We start from the raw sequence: 17323 nt of genomic DNA, 5'->3' as shown, positions 1-17323 counted from the left end.
GATCTGTTTGGGAGACATCCAGGCAGTGGGACCTGTGCTCATTGCATGAGTTGGCTGTTTGAAACCTGGGGCTTATGCAGGGTCGCTTGGCTCAGCCTTGGAGGAGGGGACTGGACCTGCCTGGACTGAGTCTACCAGGTTGATCTCAGTCCTCAGGGGAGGCTTTGCCCTGGAGGAGGTGGGAATGGGAGGTGGGTGGGAGGAAGAGGAGGGGGCAGGAGGGGGGAGAACAAAGGAATCCATGGCTGATATGTAGAACTGAATTGTATTGTAAAATAAAATTTAAAAAAAAAAGTTCAAGACTTGAAAATTGAAATAGAGGCAATAAAGAAGACACAAACCAAGGGGATGCTGAAAATGCAAAATCTGAGTAAACAAACAGGAACTACAGATGCAAGAATATCCAACAGAATGCAAGAGTTGGAAAAGAAGTTGAAGATATGATAGAGAAAATATATTTGTCAGTCAAAAAAACATTAAAGGCAACAAAGCCATAATACAAAACATCTAGAAAATCTGAGACACCATGAAAAAATAAAACCTAAAAATAGTAGGTGAAAAAGAAGAAGAAGAAGAGGAAGAAGAAGAAGAAGAAGAAGAAGAAGAAGAAGAAGAAGAAGAAGAAGACCAACTCAAAGGCACAGAAAATGTATTCAACGAAATAATAGAAAAAAACTTTCCCAACCTAAAGAAGGAAATGCCTATGAAGATACAAGATGCTTACAAAACATCAAATAGACTGGACCGCCAGCCCCCAAAAGTTCCCTTGACACATAATAATCAAACCACTAAACATAGAGAATAAAGAAAGAATATTAAGAGCTGCAGAGGAAAAATGTCAAGTTACATATAACGGCAGTTCCATCAGAATAACACACGACTTCTTAATGGAGACTCTGAAAGCCAGACGGTCTTGGACAGACAGTAAGAGATCATGGAAGCAAGCCCAGAATATTATACCCAGCAAAGTTCTCAATCAACATAGATGGGTAAACAAATATTGCATGACAACAACATATTTAACAACCACCTATCCAGAAATCCAACCCTACAGAAAGCATTAGAAGGAAAAATCCAACCTGAGGAAGTAAGATTCATCCATGAAAACACAGGCAATAGATAATTCCACACCAACGAATCCCAAAGAAGGGAAACATACATAGACTACCACCAAAAATAACAGGAATTAGTAATCACTGTTTATTAATATCCCTTTGTAGCACAAATTGTTAGAAGGTCTTAATAAAAACAAAACTGGAGCCAGGTATTGGGGTGTACACTGAAAGATCAGAGAGACAGAAGAGGCCACAGCTAACCTCACCTCACCAACTTCTCAGCTGATCCTGTTTCCTTAAACTGGAAGCCTCTGAGCCCTCATCTGGAATGAATCTCACCTGAACTGCTGCTAAAAGCCTAAAAGCTTAACCAGGCTCTAGTTCCTGGTCCTTATACCTTATATACCTTTCTGCTTCCTGCCATCACTTCCTGGGATTAAAGGTGTGTGTCACCATTCCTGGCTGTTTCCAGTGTGGCTTTGAACTCACAGAGATCCGGATGGATCTCTAACTCCAGAATGCTAGGATTAAAGATGTGGGTGTCACAATTTTCTGGCCTCTATGTCTATCTAGCAACTGTTCTGGTCTTTGACCCCAGATAAGTTTATTAAGGTGCACCATATATTGGGGGATGCAATATCACCACATCCCTAAATATCAATGGACTCAATTTGCATATAAAAAGACACAGGCTAACAGAATGGATTTGAAATCAGGATTCTTCCTTCTGCTGCACACAAGAAACAAACCTGAACTTCAAAGACAGACACTACCTCAGAGTAAAGGGTTGGGAAAAGACTTTTCAGTCAACTGGACTTAAGAAGCACGTTTGTGTAGCTATCCTAAAACAAAATAGACTTCTAACTAAAATCAATCAAAAGAGATTGAGAAGAAAATTATATATTAATCACAGGAAATATCCTCAAGATGAAGTCTCAATTCTGAACATTTATGCCCCAAATACAAGAGCACCCACATATGTAAAAGAAACATTACTAAAACTTAAATTTCACATCAAACCCCCACACTAAGAGTGGGAGACTTCGCCGGCTGGTGGTGGCGCATGCCTTTAATCCCAGCACTTGGGAGGCAGAGGCAGGCGGATCTCTGTGAGTTCGAGGGCAGCCTGGTCTACGGAGCGAGATCCAGGAAAGGCACAAAGCTACACAGAGAAACCCTGTGTCAAAAAACAAAAACAAAAAAAGAGTGGGAGACTTCAACAGCCCACTCTCACCAATGGACAGGTTTGCCAGTCAGAAACTTTACAGAGAAATAAGGGAACTAACAGATGTTATGACTTAAATGGACTTAATAGCCATCTGCCGAACATTCCACCCAAACACAAAAGAATATACCTTCTCAGCACCCGACAAAACCTACTCTAAAATTGACCACATACTTGGTCACAAAGCAAATCTCAAAAGAAACATTTTTATTCATCAAAAGAATACAGATTAAGGAGAACTCATCTTCCTGAAAATCTACAGATATAAATGAGCCAGGTAAATGGAATATATTCATGAGGTAAATACACATCAGTGGGGGAATTCCCATAGCCGTTTAGGGAAAAGTTGCAATAGCATATGTGAAAATTACTGAGAGAAGCAAACATTATTCCAGAGTCTGTGTTCCCATGGCCATGCCTAATGAGATTTCCCAACAGAGAATTATTCATCTGGTGGGCTGACACCTTGAATATTACTGTCCATCTGCTGTTCTATGACATGGCCCTTGGCATTAACCCATCCAAAACTGCCTGTAGTTCTCAGTCATTTGAGAATCCTCACAGGGCCAGGTGCTTTGACATCTGGTGACTGTTTATTCTTTTACTAACACCCCCAATTATTATTAGAAATAACTCCATTGAGGTGTCTCATTCCTAAAGCATTCTTTCTGTTCATCTGACCACCTTCTCATCCTACTCTGACATCAGCACAGAGGTCACATGAGCCACAGACTCTTTTAGGAGTACTCTGTGAAGCACCCAGAGCCTTGTTTTATGATCCACCTGCACACCACCAAGGTGATGCCCCAAGCACAGAATGCCAGCTTGGTAAAAACTGTTCCTCTGGCATCAGGACACTTGGAAGAAAATCCCTCCAGTCATAATGTCTAGCTGTGAGGACATGGGAAATGACTAAGATTCTCTGTGTCTCAGTTTCCTCATCCATAAAAAGACTGATAATAGCACAGAGGTCAGAGGCATATCACAAAAGTTACAGATGGTGAGTGACAATATCTACTATCCTGGGTTCATTAGAGGGCAAATCCCTGCCAACAGGAGCTGAGTGAACACTGCCTGGGTAATTTCTGTACAGTTATATATTTACTGATGCTTTGCTCCAAGCCCTGAATTTTGGGTAAGGAAGGCAGAGTTGTCCATCTCTTGTGTGATGTTGGTCAGTGGGGAAACTAGAAAAAGGTTCCTCTGCCCCAGATTGGTGTACTATGGGGAAAGAAGCTGGTATGGCCAACCAACTCCATGAGATGCAGGAGTGAGAGACACAAACTGTGCCAGATGTGGGCAGGGTGAGGAGCCCCTACAAGGGACAGTAGGTGGCAGAACCCGGAAGAGGCAAAGTTTGAGGCAGGAACTGGGCATGCAGTGGCTCCAGTTCTGGAAATAGACTCTGAGTGGCAGGTTCTCATCTCAAGGACTGGGGCTGAGATCCATATGATTGGCCTATAAATTTGCATAGTTCCATTAAGCCTGTGGAAGCTGAAGGCAGACAAGACCAGAGCCCAGATAGAGACTGAGCCTATCTGCCCAGGGTTTTGGATAGAGATAGATACAAGATTGGCAGCATGGGGAGGCCACAAAGGCAGATTTCAGGGTCAGGAACACGAGCCAGTGCTGCCAAGAGGACTGGGAGCCTAGCACTGATTGTCCAAGGGCTCCCGTGCATGTGGGAGTCATACAGTTAGTCACTGTTATTGTCCATCCCGGCATGCCACAGCCAATCAGAGCGTGGAGGCCAAAATGCACATAGAGACCCACAAACAGGCTTAATCCCTACTCCTAGGAAGAAGCCTCACCACTTGGAAAGTTCTAGTTTCCCTTAGGATTTGTGACTTTGGCCATGAAGAGTGGAGTCTGAATGTTTGTGTCAGAGACAATCATCAGGAATACACTGCTGAAATTCATTTTCATAGGGTTAGAAATTAGAGCTGATCCCAAAGCTCTGACTCTTGTGGCAGCAGCTGCTTCTGTGCCTGTCTCATCCACATCCAGCACAACATTGTGGACCACCTGTAGGAGAAAGACATCACTCACTGGAGACCGGGGGTGGGGCAGCAGAGCAGATTCCTGGAGCAAGCATCCACTGCTGGCCTCAGCTGATGGAGAGGTTGTTTTTCCTACTGTGAACTCTACTCCTGGTGTTTCCAAGTCTCTGCTCAGGCTGTGAGATGAGGCATGGCCTGGGTCTGCTCAGTCTCTGAGAATCTGTGGTGCCCTCAAACTCACTACAAACTGGAGCGTGGGTGTAGGCAACATCAGTCATTAATCCACAGGAATATTCTCAGAGTACCCACAGGGAAAAGCCTGGGTGCTGGCATCAAGTGCAGGCTTCATTGTCCCTCCTGCTCCAGCCTCCTTGGGACAAACAACCTCAATGCAAATGGCATAACTTCTCATTCTCAGACTGCCATGCCCTACTAATACATATCTGAGCCCAGGCCTCTGAGTGGGCACTGGACAGAACACTAGGCATTGTCAGGCTGTGCATCTGGGAATGTAGTGTGGGGTCCTAAGGCATCTTTTCTGCTCTTCTTAAGCTTTTCATCCCAATTGTCATTCATCTCTTCTTATTTCCTTTACTGTTACTGTTCTATGTGCTAGTCAAGAAGTACTGGACCAGCTCTGCAGTAAAGAAGCTGAGGCTGAAATGCCTTACCCTTCAAGGAATTGTGGATGGCACCCACACACAGCACAGGTTGGACCTATGGTTGTCGAAGACCAAGCACAGCCTCTTTCCCACCTTGAGTTCCTGGGTGAGATTATGCTCAGTGGGTAGAGGAGGGATTGGCTGCATGCTCTCCAGCAGGAATATCTAGATTATAATCCAGCTCTCCCAGGATGAGAAATCTCAGAAATGCAGGCTTTCTCACACATTTAACATTTCCCCTTGACACCTGGCTTTCACTATCCTCATTTAGGCACCTATGAGAATCACCCAGTGTTTTTGGCTTACCTGAGAGACTCTCAGGTCCTCAGCCCCTGTAATCCAAGACAGGTTAGCCTGTGTGGAGAAGACTTCCCTGATACCCAGCTGTTGAAGGATGTCCTCTATGCTGTATTCACTGGAGATGGAGAACTTCGGTATGTAGAGCTCATCAATCATCCTGAGAATGAAAGGAGAAATGTAAGAGTCACTGGACTGTGTGTTCCTCTCAAACCACATTGTAGCCAAGGCACCTCTCCATAAACAGACCTCTCACCAGAGAGATGTACTCTTTCCATGCGACATTCATCACATGGTTTTGCTTTTCCCATTGCATTTATTACCCATCGATGCCTGAGAGTGTGTACAGGAGCAGGCAACGAAGCTTGGTACCAGCTCTTCCCTTATCCAAAATGCTTTTCTTCCAGATCCAGAATATGCAGTCCTTTCCTGTCATGTGGACCCGCAAACTTCATCTACTGATCCTTCTATTTAAAATTGCTCACTCCATCTGACTCCATTTTCCTTATCCTTGAGCCATCCCCTTAAAATCTTATCCGTTCTCATCTTTTAACAAATCAAATAATGATTAGTTGCATTTCCATCTCCCCTCTTTTTCTTCCTCAAATACAAAATGTGTCCTTAAGGGTAAGAAATGTTGTGCTTTAGTCTCTGATATACTCTCAGGGTCTAAATCAGAGCATGGCACATAGTAGGTCTTCAAGTCATCATTCCGTGAATGGTGAATGAATGAGGGGATGAGATGGCTACACAGGGCAAAGCCGATTCTCAGAGCTGATCTCATCTCAGGCTCACTTCACTCTGCCTTTCAAAACCCATTAAAGATTCCCTGTAATTACAGACTGTCAGATGCAGAGGAATCCTCAGCTCCTGCTCCAGCTGATGTCAACTTGTGAACAACAAAATTACAGCAAAATCAGGCCCCAAACTACCGAGTCAGCAGAGGGAAAGTCACCTCCACTCTACCTGTCCCTGCTGACTCTCTAACCATTACACTGGGTACTGGTGAGACTCTGAGGGACAGGGACACTGGGCCTCAGACCAACAGCAGGATAGGGAGCCAGATCAGCTCTGGTTCCTGTGCACACACACCTGGACCTCAGAGAGTCCTTCCACTTCTTCAGGGTCTCTGGTTGCAAACTGGATTCCACCTGCTGCATCTTGCCCAAGTCAGGGAGGATGAACAGGGCGCTGGCATTGCCTCTGTACTTCAGCTCCACCACAGAGCAGTTCAGATCCTCATCCCGGAAGTAGGGTGTGCTCAGGTTCTTAATGTTCATCATGGGCACCCTCACAGTCCTCTTCTCGTCCAAGTAGAAGATAGATTCAAATGCAAAACAAGGGTCAAAGGGCATCTCCCATTTCCCTAAGTGTGGAGCAGGTCATCAGATTGTACCATCAGCAGAGAGACCTTACCTCCACCCCATTTCTCCCATTATCTCACTCTTGACAGGAGTAAATGCATTTTCAACAACACAGAGTGTTCCTTACTAGTCACATAATATAGATTATAAAAAGTCTTGGCAGATATGGAACTATGAATGAGAAGTAGTCCACAGGCTTGGTTTGCAAAGGGGAACTCAAAACCATAGCCTCCCTACATGAGATACCTGAAAAATAGTCAGGGATCTGAGGGTGGGGTGTGTAACAGAGAGATGGGACTGAAAGTGGTAAGACTGGAGCCTGGGAAGCTGAGGATCCCTTCTTCCTCAGGAAGAACCATGTGTAGAAGGCAATGTCTTGTGGAACAGGTTTTAGGGGAAACAGGACAAGAGAGACTGTTCTCCCACACCATGGTGCCCCTCAGTGTGAAACACCATAATTGAAGTCCATTTCCAGAGCCATGAGTGGGTTTAGATTGAAGCTGGTGAGATCTGCAACTCCCCAGAGTTGGATTACCAGGATCCTATAGTTGGTTGACTAAGATATGGGTAATGAGTCTTCTACTACATGAGCTATGTTCACCTCCATAAATAAAAAATATCCTACTTAGACTTGCCCCACATCCCAAGTGCATGTTACCATCTGTAATACACCCTGGATGACCTGGTATTTTGACAATTTCTTGTGCTCAGGATCCAGCAGCATAAACACACATCCCCACATCAGGGTCAAGCAGCCTTGGAGTTTAGGTCCTGGCCCAGCAGAGAGAGCCAAGCCCTGCAGTCTAATCCTTCAGACCATCATTCTGCTTTCCCTCCCTTTGGAGCAGAGCTGCTCTGTGGTCATCCTGGACTCCTGTCCTCTGTCCTCCCATCCTCTTCTGTCCATGGCCAATTGGTTTTCTGTCTATTTTCTGAGAGCCTACCCTCCTCTTCTCTGGCCTATCCAGAGTCCAGAGTCCCAAACCACCCCAGATCTAGCCACATCAATATTTTTTTATCAGTATTCATTCTGTGATCCTTTGTCTTACTCTTTGTTCTATCAGGTGGGGATTTATGGGTATTGGCTCTAGATACCTTCCCACTAACCCTCACCCACAGCAATTCCATCCCACTCTCCCAAATCTCCTGAGCTCCAACCCCATATTCCCCATTCCAGGATTGTGTCTTCAGCACTGTGACCCCATAGGCTGCCTTGACTACTAATTTTACAAACTAAAATTTCATGAATCAGCCAGACACTAAACACAGAACACTGTCTGGCTGACACTTCCCTCTCACTACTGGCTTTTCTTCAGTCCCTGCTTTTCCATGTCCATGTCCAGCATTACAGAAAGGCTCAGGGAGAGGTCCTGCATAGGAATGTGTGAAAGGCTCTTCAGTAATTATGGGACATGCTACTTTCCCCCTTTAAAATTGGGTAGGCAGGCTCCTTAGGTGGAGTCCCAGAGGACCTGAAATCTCCTAGAGACATAGGTTCTGTAGCAGATGGATTCTGTAGGAGCATATCAGAAATGCTGGAATGGCCTGAATGAGAGTCTACTTTTGTGGTAGGTTGAATGTAATTGGCCCCCATAAGCTCATAGGGAGTGGGGCATTATTGGGAGGTATGGCTTTGTTAAAGTAGGTGTGGTCTTGTTGCAGGAAGTGTGTCACTCTGGAGGCAGGCTTTGAGGTCTCATAAACACTCAAGATACAGCCCGAGTCCCAGACTGTGGGAGCCCAGCTGGGAGGCCAGCTCCCACATTTTAGCACAGGGTACTCATGAGCAGAGAGGGAAAAGAGATATTAGATTGAAGGATAGAGAGGAGAAAAACATAGAAATACAGGATGTCCTTGGGAGGGTCTGGATCCTTATCCACCAGTGCCTCCTGTCTCTTCTAAGGGGCTATTTATAGGAATGCCAAGGGGTGGAGCAAAGGACCTCCTCCTAGCTCAACCAAGTGTAGACTCTTCCAATCACCTTGTAACCATGCACACAGTCAAGCAATCCTCTCATGTAGCCCTGCTGGGTAAAGCAAGCTCAGATCACAAGGAAACCTTTATGGGCTTCTGAAACTCCCCCTTCGTGATATAATAAAGGGCTCCCCAGACCACTCACACTGTGCCTGTCTTAGGTTGTTCTTCTTGATTAATTTTACATACATACATGTTATAAAGAAGACAGTTGTCCATCTTTACCTACCAGCCTCTGGCAAGAGTGGGGTACAGACCTTAACTCACCTGTGACCTAGGTCCCTACTAAGAACTTAGAATCATTCACAGTGATTTCCATAGCAGCCATACCTCCCAGTAAAGGAATAGAGAATAATAAAAATACAATATACTTTTTGGGTCTAAGGTGATTACAGCAGTCTTAGCTGAACCAAGCCCTTTTCTAAATCAAAACTCTCTCCTAACAGATGTTCAATAAAATTTTCAAGAGACTATTTTGATTACCAGGAGAAAAGTCATTTCAAATCACTACAAAGTATCCACTGATGTAAACAAAAACCCATACTAATTATAAAGACACTTTTGCAAACTAACTTGATTGTGGGAGGCTTATCCCTTTGTGGAAGACCTACCCCTTTCTAAAGAGAAGGAGTGGAAATTTCTCAAAAGAAGACAGAAAAACTACCTCAATTATGATACCTTTGCTTAACTTTTCCAGGGCCCACTGAGATCACAAAATTATGTTTAAACTATCTTAAAAATCATTCAAATATATCTGAAGGTAAAAGAGTTATAAAACCTTCAAGATGCTTCTGATTTGATATGGTTTATCTTTTAAAAATTGGTGTTACCTAACTTGTCTGCACTAGACAAATATTGAATTTACACTTTTCACAAACTAATATTTAACATTTACATTTTTTTTTTTTTTGGTTTTTTCGAGACAGGGTTTCTCTGCGTAGCTTTGCGCCTTTCCTGGAACTCACTTGGTAGCCCAGGCTGGCCTCGAACTCGCAGAGATCTGCCTGCCTCTGCCTCCCGAGTGCTGGGATTAAAGGCGTGTGCCACCACCGCCCGGCTTAACATTTACATTTTTTGTATTCAATATTTACACTTTTTACAAACTTACATTCAACATATTTACAAGTAGCATGTCACTATTTATATTTCACTTTTTACAATCTTATATTCAAATGGAAACTTTGTAGAACTACTTTATAAACTTTACCACATATCTAGAAGAATCTCTTAACAGAACTAATTTACATTCAAATCAAACTCTATTAGCAAACATCTAGAAGAGATTTCTTAACAGAACTATTAACAAAATAGGAAATATGGAAATCATTTCTAAAATTGAGAGTTTATAGTCAGATTTTATGTCATTCTAAAAGTTTTCCTGACAGTTTGAAGTCAGAGGCTAATTCATCAGTGGCTCTAAGCTTGACTTCTTAATTTTTTAAAGCTACTTTTTAAGACTATCATGAGCATTTCAATGATGCCAATGTTTTTCTCTTGCATTTCAAGCACAACCCAAGCATTTTATTTTTTTATTTGCCTATACGATTTTTCTTTTTTCACATCCAAAGCAATTTCGCATTGTATAGACTTCTTTCCCTAGTTTTCTCAAGGGTTTCAAAATGACTTCTTGACAAACAGCATTAGCATATTAATTGCCGCCTGACTGGCAAGCTGTTTGCCTGTTTCTAGTTCTTGAGAGGCAAGCTAACAGAGCTTGTAAAGAAAATAGCATTTTGAGCTGGAAAAAAAAAACCCAGAGTTTTTGGTCAGTGCTGCACTGGTATCTCTTTTATGGACTTCATTTCCCAACTTGCCTTTCTCTATATTGTAATTCTGTTACAACCCATGTTACAGATTATTTCCCAAGCTGCCTTTGTCTATATCATCACACTGTTACAAATGAACTACATTTCCCATGCTGCCTTTCTGGTTCTGGGAGAAAACTTCTATTCACACTGTATTCAAGCTTTTGTGTTTACCATGGGAAGTTTTTCAGTCAAAATTTTGTTCTCTTACCAGGGGAGATTTCTGTTCTCCCTGAGCTGGCATCGATAGGTACATTCCCTTCACCTGGCATTGTCCCCTAGAGTGGGCTGCATCTGTCTGTCTGCTCACACTCAGACAGGCATTTTGGTAACCCTTTGTTCCCCTGCCTTATTGGGTCAATGAAAAAGTAAAAATGGTACTTGAAAATAGAGCTTTTTTAGACAGATTTTTTTACCAATAGAGAAAGAAGACAAAGAGCTTTTTCAGAGAGACCTTTTCTTTGATATGAAAAGAAAAAAAGAGCTTCTCTGATTTCCTCCCCTAATAGCAGCTTGAAGGAAAGATAGGAGTAGCAGAGAGGATTTGTCCTGTTCCAAGAGGGTTTTTTTTTTTTTTTTTTTTTTTTTCTAGAGCAATTGCAGTTGATTTCTCCATACTAATAGATGTTATTTCCAGGTGAGTTAAATTTTTGCCCTTACAAAAAGAGAAAAAAATCTGAGAAAGACCTGAAGAACTTCCAGATTTTAGAAATTACGAAGGTTTCCAAAGAAACCTTTTAGCTTTTAAGAGAAAGATTACTAAAATTTCCCCAAGACTTCTATTTCCTATTATTGGCTTTATGACCAAGGAAACTAATTCTGATGGTATGATGTTATCATACAGTCACAATGTCAGTGAAGTGACATTCACCCACAACTGCCTCAGAAAAAACTCTTTCCTCTACTGCTCAGGACTTAAATCTAAGCTCGTCACAGGCCAAAAGCTTCCATAGGAATATTTTTCTGTCTGTTTTTCCCACCTTAGATAGATTTTTCCATGTTTCTTCCCCAGGAATTTGTATTCATATTCCTGTAGTTGGAAAATCGAAGACATAGTTCCTCTGTCTTGTAGCTTATCTTATCCTAAGTTTACACTTGTAGCTTACACTATATCCCTATATTCTACCTTATATTTTTTCCTTCTTACTCTACATTTTTTCTACACTACATTCCTATAGTCTACCTTATTTTTCCTTAATTTTATAGATAGAAATTAAGAGAGAGAAAAAAAGAAAGAGACCTAGAAAAAGAGAAATATTCACTGAAGCCTCACTTTTCAACTTTGGCATTCAGCCACCTTATTTTCACTCCCCAAAATAAAAAATCCCTGCCTTCATTTTTAATTCCTTATGGGGCATGCCTTCTTACAATTGCAACTCCCTCTCTCTCCTTTTGCCAAGGCTGTGGTCCCTGTTCCTGGTATCATTTGTGGGAGCCCAGCTGGGAGACCCGCTCCTATATTTTATGACAGGGTACTCTTGGGGAGAGAGGGATATCAGAGATACTAGATAGAAGGATAGAGGGGAGAGAAACAGATAGAAACACAGGGCAGCCTCAGGAAGGCCTGGATCCTTATCCACCAGCACCTCCTGTCTCTTCTAAAGGGCTATTTATAGGAATGCCAAGGGGTGGAGCAAAAGAACTCCCTCTTACTAAGTCAAGTGTAGACCCTTACAATCACTTTGTAACCATGCATCTGGTCAAGCAATCCTCTAATGAAGAGCTGTTAGATAAAAGAAGTTGAGATCTCACTAGGAAATCTTTGTAGGACTCCACACCAGACTACTTCCTCTTGCCAGCAAGATGTAGTACTCTCAGATACGGCTCTATCTTCATGTCTGCCTGCACACTGCCATGTCCCATCATGATGATAATGGATAGAACCTCTGAATTTTTAAGTGAGCCACCCCAATGAAATGTTTTCCTTTATAAGATTTGCATAGTCATAGTGTCTCTTCACAGGAATAGGACCCTGACTAAGACACCAACCTCTGCAGGGAGAAGCCATGGCTTCAGCACACTCAGGTAGGACTGGACGTGTGAGCGATGCAATCTGATAGTAAGATAAAGTCAATCCAACACAACCCTCTTAGACTGAGAGCTCAGGGGTTCTGTGGAGCATGTACCAGGAATCACAACTATATCGCAAAAATCCCAAAGGATAAGTAAGGCCTGCTAGTAATAAAAAGTTAGGCACCCATGTCTCCAAGGCCATGGGCATCTCCTTTTTAGGGGTCAGATTATAGACACAAGGTGCCCAGCCAACACCCTTTCCATCCACCCCTGAAACAGTGACCATCCTCACCTTTAAAGTAGATGTAATTCACCAGCACCACTAACAAACTCTCATCCAGGTGTGAGATTAGTTCCTTGATCTTCCCCTGGGTCTGTTGGCTTACATAGTCATTGATGAGTTTTTTGGCCTCATGAGGCTGTTGGAAGTCCGTCACAGAGGCCTCAGCCTGGTAGAGCATCTGTGCCTTCTCCTTGAACTCTGCCAGGATATCCAGATGCTTTTTAATAAACATGTTGCTGCCTATGCTGATCTTCACCTGGTCCCCCGGATAACTAAGCACGTGGAGGAGGTGCTCAAATCCCGGGTGGATATCTGCCTCAGGACTCTCTGTTAGATTGAACTTGAGACCTTCTAGAATTTCTTCCAGGGTGTTGTTGCTTGCTCCCAAGGACAGGATGGCCAAAGCTACTGAGATGCTGAGTGGGGAGAATATGACATTTTTATCTGGATTCTTCAAAACCAACTCCTTGTAAAGACTGAAGGCAAAGTCAGTGTTGATATAGGCCATTGTTAGACTGTCCACTCGTGTCCCATTATTTTGGTCTTCCTGGACTTCAGTGTTTCTTCCCAATGAGCCATCTGGTTGGCAGAGAACAGCAGGGCAGAACCAGGCCATCAAAAGAACAAGAGCTACAAGGAGGGCCATCTTCTCTGCTCTCCTGTCTGAAAAAGAAAGATTTTTGGAGTCTGGAAGGGTCAGGTGGTGACCTGACCATCTCCTTGTCCTTGAACCTTGCCTGTACTGATGTACAGTATCCAGGCTCTGCTGCCACATTCTCCTTTTGTGACCTCTCAAATGGTACTACCAGATCCCATATAGCCTGTTTCCACTGGAGGAAGTGATGTAGTCAATTTTCCTACTAGAAAATCAGGATCCATAGAGATAAAGGGACATGCCAGACTAACAAAGTAAGGAAGAAAAGGACCTGAGGATGGCCAAAAGCCTTCTGCAATCTTAATTTCTTTCCTCTTTTTGCTTGGCATAAGAGATCACTAGAAATCAGGGAATAATCTTAATTTATACTTGTCCTCCACTCACCATCACCAACTTCTAGTAAGGACTCAGTGAAGGATCCTTGAATTAGATTAGCAGCAAATGCCCCATTCCAACTTCCACATGACAAGTTCATGACATCTCACTGCCCTGGGATGCATATGGTTCCTGTGTCTGAATGTGAGGTGGGATAATTGAGAGGAAGCATTGCAGACATCTGATGCAGTATTAAAGCCTTGGCATCCCCAAGAACAGGTATTAGAAAGATCAATAGAGAATGGTTCTTTCAGCTCTGCCAGGATACCACATGGTGCTTTCTATCTCAGGCTTGGAAGGCTTCCTGACAGGAAGAAAAATAAATGGTGTTCCAGTCTCTGATGACTGAACAAGATTTCATTTTGGTTGTCGGGATGGCTGTGTGGTGGTAGAAAGCAAATAGGTGGATCATTCTTGGCATCCAAGTGAGTGGCCCAGGTTACATTATTAATAAATGTGTCTGACTTATTATGGGTATTGGGATGATTGTGGGGAATGTCCACAGAGTCATCTCCTCCATATACCCCTGGAGTGGGGGATACAAGCATCCTAAAGACCACATTTGAAAGCCTGTGATCATGGTAAACATGGGGGCCAAACTTTAGCCTCTGTCCACTGTATAGGTGAGCTCAGAGGAGAATGTAGGTCATACAGGGAAGGGATGATGGGGAAGATGGATACAGAGGAGAGAGGACAAGGTGAGAAAGGATGAGGAGTGAGAAAGTGGAGGGAAGTGGGAGCAGGAGGACAGGAGGGGGAGGGGGGGATCAGATGAGGGAGCCAAGGGGAAGACAGAGGGGAGAGAAGACAAGAAGAGTGTAGGAGAAGAATGGAGGGAGCAGGGCAGAAAGGAGCTGGAGCTGATCCACATGTCCCCAGGCCTGTGACATGCCTGCAGAGGGGCCAGGGACTTCAGCAACCATTACTCTGTGTTTACTGTCAGACTAATGCATCCATTTCTTTCAAAAGCATTCAACTATGTTTTACTGCACAATTATTTCCACAGAAAACAGGCCAGTCTGTCTGTACAGGAGAAAATTTGCCTGAGTGATTGTCTTTTCTTCCTGGCTATGAGATGGTGGAGCTTCTCTTCTTGGCCATGATGTGTTGGGGAAGTGGGATCCCAGACCCTAAGCTTCCTGGCCCAGAGGGACCTGCAACTGTCCTGTCTCCCCTTAGGTATGACAGCAGCACCCAGAGTAGACAAGATCTCAATACTTCCTTCTTGTGCAGTGTCAGAAGGAGCAGGTTCCATTCACTCTCCAGGAGCATAACCCATGGCACCAGCCTCTACTGTAGACATGAAGACCTGACTGAGAGAAGATTCATATGCACCCCAGAATTGTCCTCTGACTCCAACCCAGTACCACAGGAACAACTCCTCACCACCCTCCAAACCAAGAACCCAGGTAATTGCCAATACCACAGTCCTAGGAAGGCTCCTTCCACTGTCCCCAGAGAGAAGGAATCCTGAGCATTACCTGGAGCGCTGAAGCCAACAGCCAGCATCTGTTTTAGATGAGTCCTAATGTTTGGGGTTGCTGTTCTCCTAGGATGCTGCTCTCCCACTGCACACTGATGCCTATTTATCCACACCAGGGACACCTCCCACCTCCTAGGAAATGCTGGCACGTACAAGGTGTGCACCATGATCAGATTGAAAGTGGGTAGACAAGATGATTTCTGGTAACATGAATTTAGAAAATCTAACTAGCTGAAACACCTGTCACTGTGTTCTAATCAATGAGGCAGCTGCAGCTGGATTTCAAGGTTGCATCTGCTGTTTTTCCAATGGTTCAAAGTTCAGTGTGGAGCTGGGGAGTAGTTGGAGGCAGTGGGCATATTCTAAAGAGACTTGCTCTCCTCTCTTTGGCTATCAGACTTGATAGGGAAGCTGCTGTGTCTGGCAGTGAAAGAAAACTCCTAAAGGAATCTGTGTCTGCAGAGCCTGGCTGGCTGATCTGAATTTCAGCACTGTAGAGAGATGGGAACACTGCAGGTCAGAGGCTAATGACTCTCATGGGCTAAGTGCTGCTCTCTGGAACAGCCATGTTTCCTCCCTCTGTGTCAGAACTAAACCTTGTGACAATAGAGTCTATTCACTTAGCAGACAACCAGCTTCAATCCAAAAGCTAAGAATGCCAGCAGATAACATCTTGAGCCTGTAGAGAAGCTCCCCCTTCTTGATGCACCTGCTTCTCTGAGGTTCCCACTCCTGCATTTTAAACTTGCCTTGATTTGTGATTTTCTTTTTGTGGTTAAGCTGTCAAGTTTTCATGAAATTGCTTCCAACTGGAGCATAGAATTTTGGTAACCTAAATCTGTATTCTCAGGTCATTGCTGCTCAAAATACCTCTTAAAAAGTATTTGTTATTCCCTTTGGGATGAGAGCTGTGCTGTTTGTGTCAGTGTTGTGTTAGAGATCCATCAGGCAGGTGTTATTCCAAAGCAACTCTCCCCAATTTCAAGGTGCTGTTCCTAACAAGAAAAATTTTGGCTGAATAAACAGTAGTTTACGGTCTCTGTGTTCCAGAGAAGCAGATCACTATGGTCCATTTCTGTTTACCAGGAGCCACCCTAAGCTTCCCACAAACATCTGCTACCTCAAGCATGGGCACCCAGTTCCCCTTCAATCCAGACAGCCTGAATCTGCCCAAGATCCACCCCGCTGTCATATAAAATCTGTTTTCTTTTCTGCCCATTTCCTCATTTTCCACCCCAGACAGAGGTAGCCTTGACAATTTAATTTTCGATAAGTTTTTGTTTCTCCCTACACTGGCTTACATATTGGTCTGTAACCATGGAGAGAGCACAGGGCATTTTAGAAGGGCAATACCCACCCTAACTGAACTACAGTGCTCATTTGTTGACACTCCTGTGTGCCCATCACTTGCTTCTGCTGGCTCCTGCCGCTCTCCCATCCCCTGTCAAGTATTCGAGTCTAAATTCTAGTCTGCCTTTCCAGTCGTATCTCTCCTCCTCTGTGCTGGGTAGATATATGTCAACTTGACACTGTCTATAGTCATCTGAGAAGAGGGAACCTTCCTTTTTGAGAAATAAAGAAAATGCCTCCATAAGTGGACCCTGTGGACCAAACTGTAGAATAGTTTTTGAATTAGTTGAAACAGAGAGGGCCCAGCCCATGGTGTGTGGTGTGATCCCTGGGCTGGTGTCCTGGGTTCTGTATGAAAGCAGGCTAAGAACACCATTCTAAGAAAGCCACTAAGAAGCAGCCCTCCATAGCCTCAACATCAGCTCCTGACTTCAGGAGGTTGCCATGTTTGGGTTCCTGTTCTGAATTCTTGAAATGATGAACAGTGCTGTAGAATGTGAGAAACAGAAACTCTTTCCTCCCCAATTTTCTTTTTAATCTTGGTGTTTCCTTCATCACAGAATTAGAAACCCTTTCTAAGACATCCCCCTATTGTGCCCACTCCTCTGTCCACCCCTATAGGAGACCAGCTCTGACTTGTTGAAAGCTTCTTGGGGGCAGAAGTGAGGAATGAGGAATTTTTAGATAGCAATATAGGCCTAGATGAAAAAAAAAGACAGAGACACAAGATAGCTTCAGGAGGGCCCTGGGTCAATACCCAGTCTCACCAAGTTGAATCATGA

At 43.7% G+C, this 17323-nt stretch overlaps 1 protein-coding gene across 1 annotated transcript; it reads right to left on the bottom strand.

Annotated features, from left to right (window-relative positions):
- Positions 1–308: 308 nt before the first annotated feature.
- LOC102914782 (serine protease inhibitor A3N-like) lies at positions 309–15299 on the bottom strand. The gene is made up of 5 exons (XM_016009140.3): positions 15190–15299; positions 12688–13341; positions 6332–6605; positions 5249–5399; positions 309–4305 (listed from the first exon to the last, which is right to left on the bottom strand). The coding sequence occupies exons 1-5, from the start codon at positions 15215–15217 to the stop codon at positions 4105–4107; spliced, it is 1308 nt and encodes a 435-aa protein (XP_015864626.2). The 5' UTR covers positions 15218–15299; the 3' UTR covers positions 309–4104.
- Positions 15300–17323: the final 2024 nt, after the last annotated feature.

The sequence above is a fragment of the Peromyscus maniculatus genome, chromosome 14 (genome assembly GCF_049852395.1).
Source record: "Peromyscus maniculatus bairdii isolate BWxNUB_F1_BW_parent chromosome 14, HU_Pman_BW_mat_3.1, whole genome shotgun sequence".
Lineage (NCBI taxonomy): Eukaryota > Metazoa > Chordata > Mammalia > Rodentia > Cricetidae > Peromyscus > Peromyscus maniculatus.
Note: the sequence above shows the minus strand (reverse complement) of the source record. Positions and strands in the feature narration are given on the sequence as shown.

What these genes read in the sequence shown, in the direction of transcription:
- LOC102914782 (XM_016009140.3), bottom strand. Translation starts at nt 15,217, where the DNA reads ATGCTGGCTGTTGGCTTCAGCGCTCCAG. An exon ending in GAATTACATCTACTTTAAAG is followed by an intron (nt 6,606 to 12,687) that starts GTGAGGATGGTC and finishes CTCCACACTTAG; the next exon opens with GGAAATGGGAGATGCCCTTT. An exon ending in AGGACCTGAGAGTCTCTCAG is followed by an intron (nt 4,306 to 5,248) that starts GTAAGCCAAAAA and finishes TTTCTCCTACAG; the next exon opens with GTGGTCCACAATGTTGTGCT.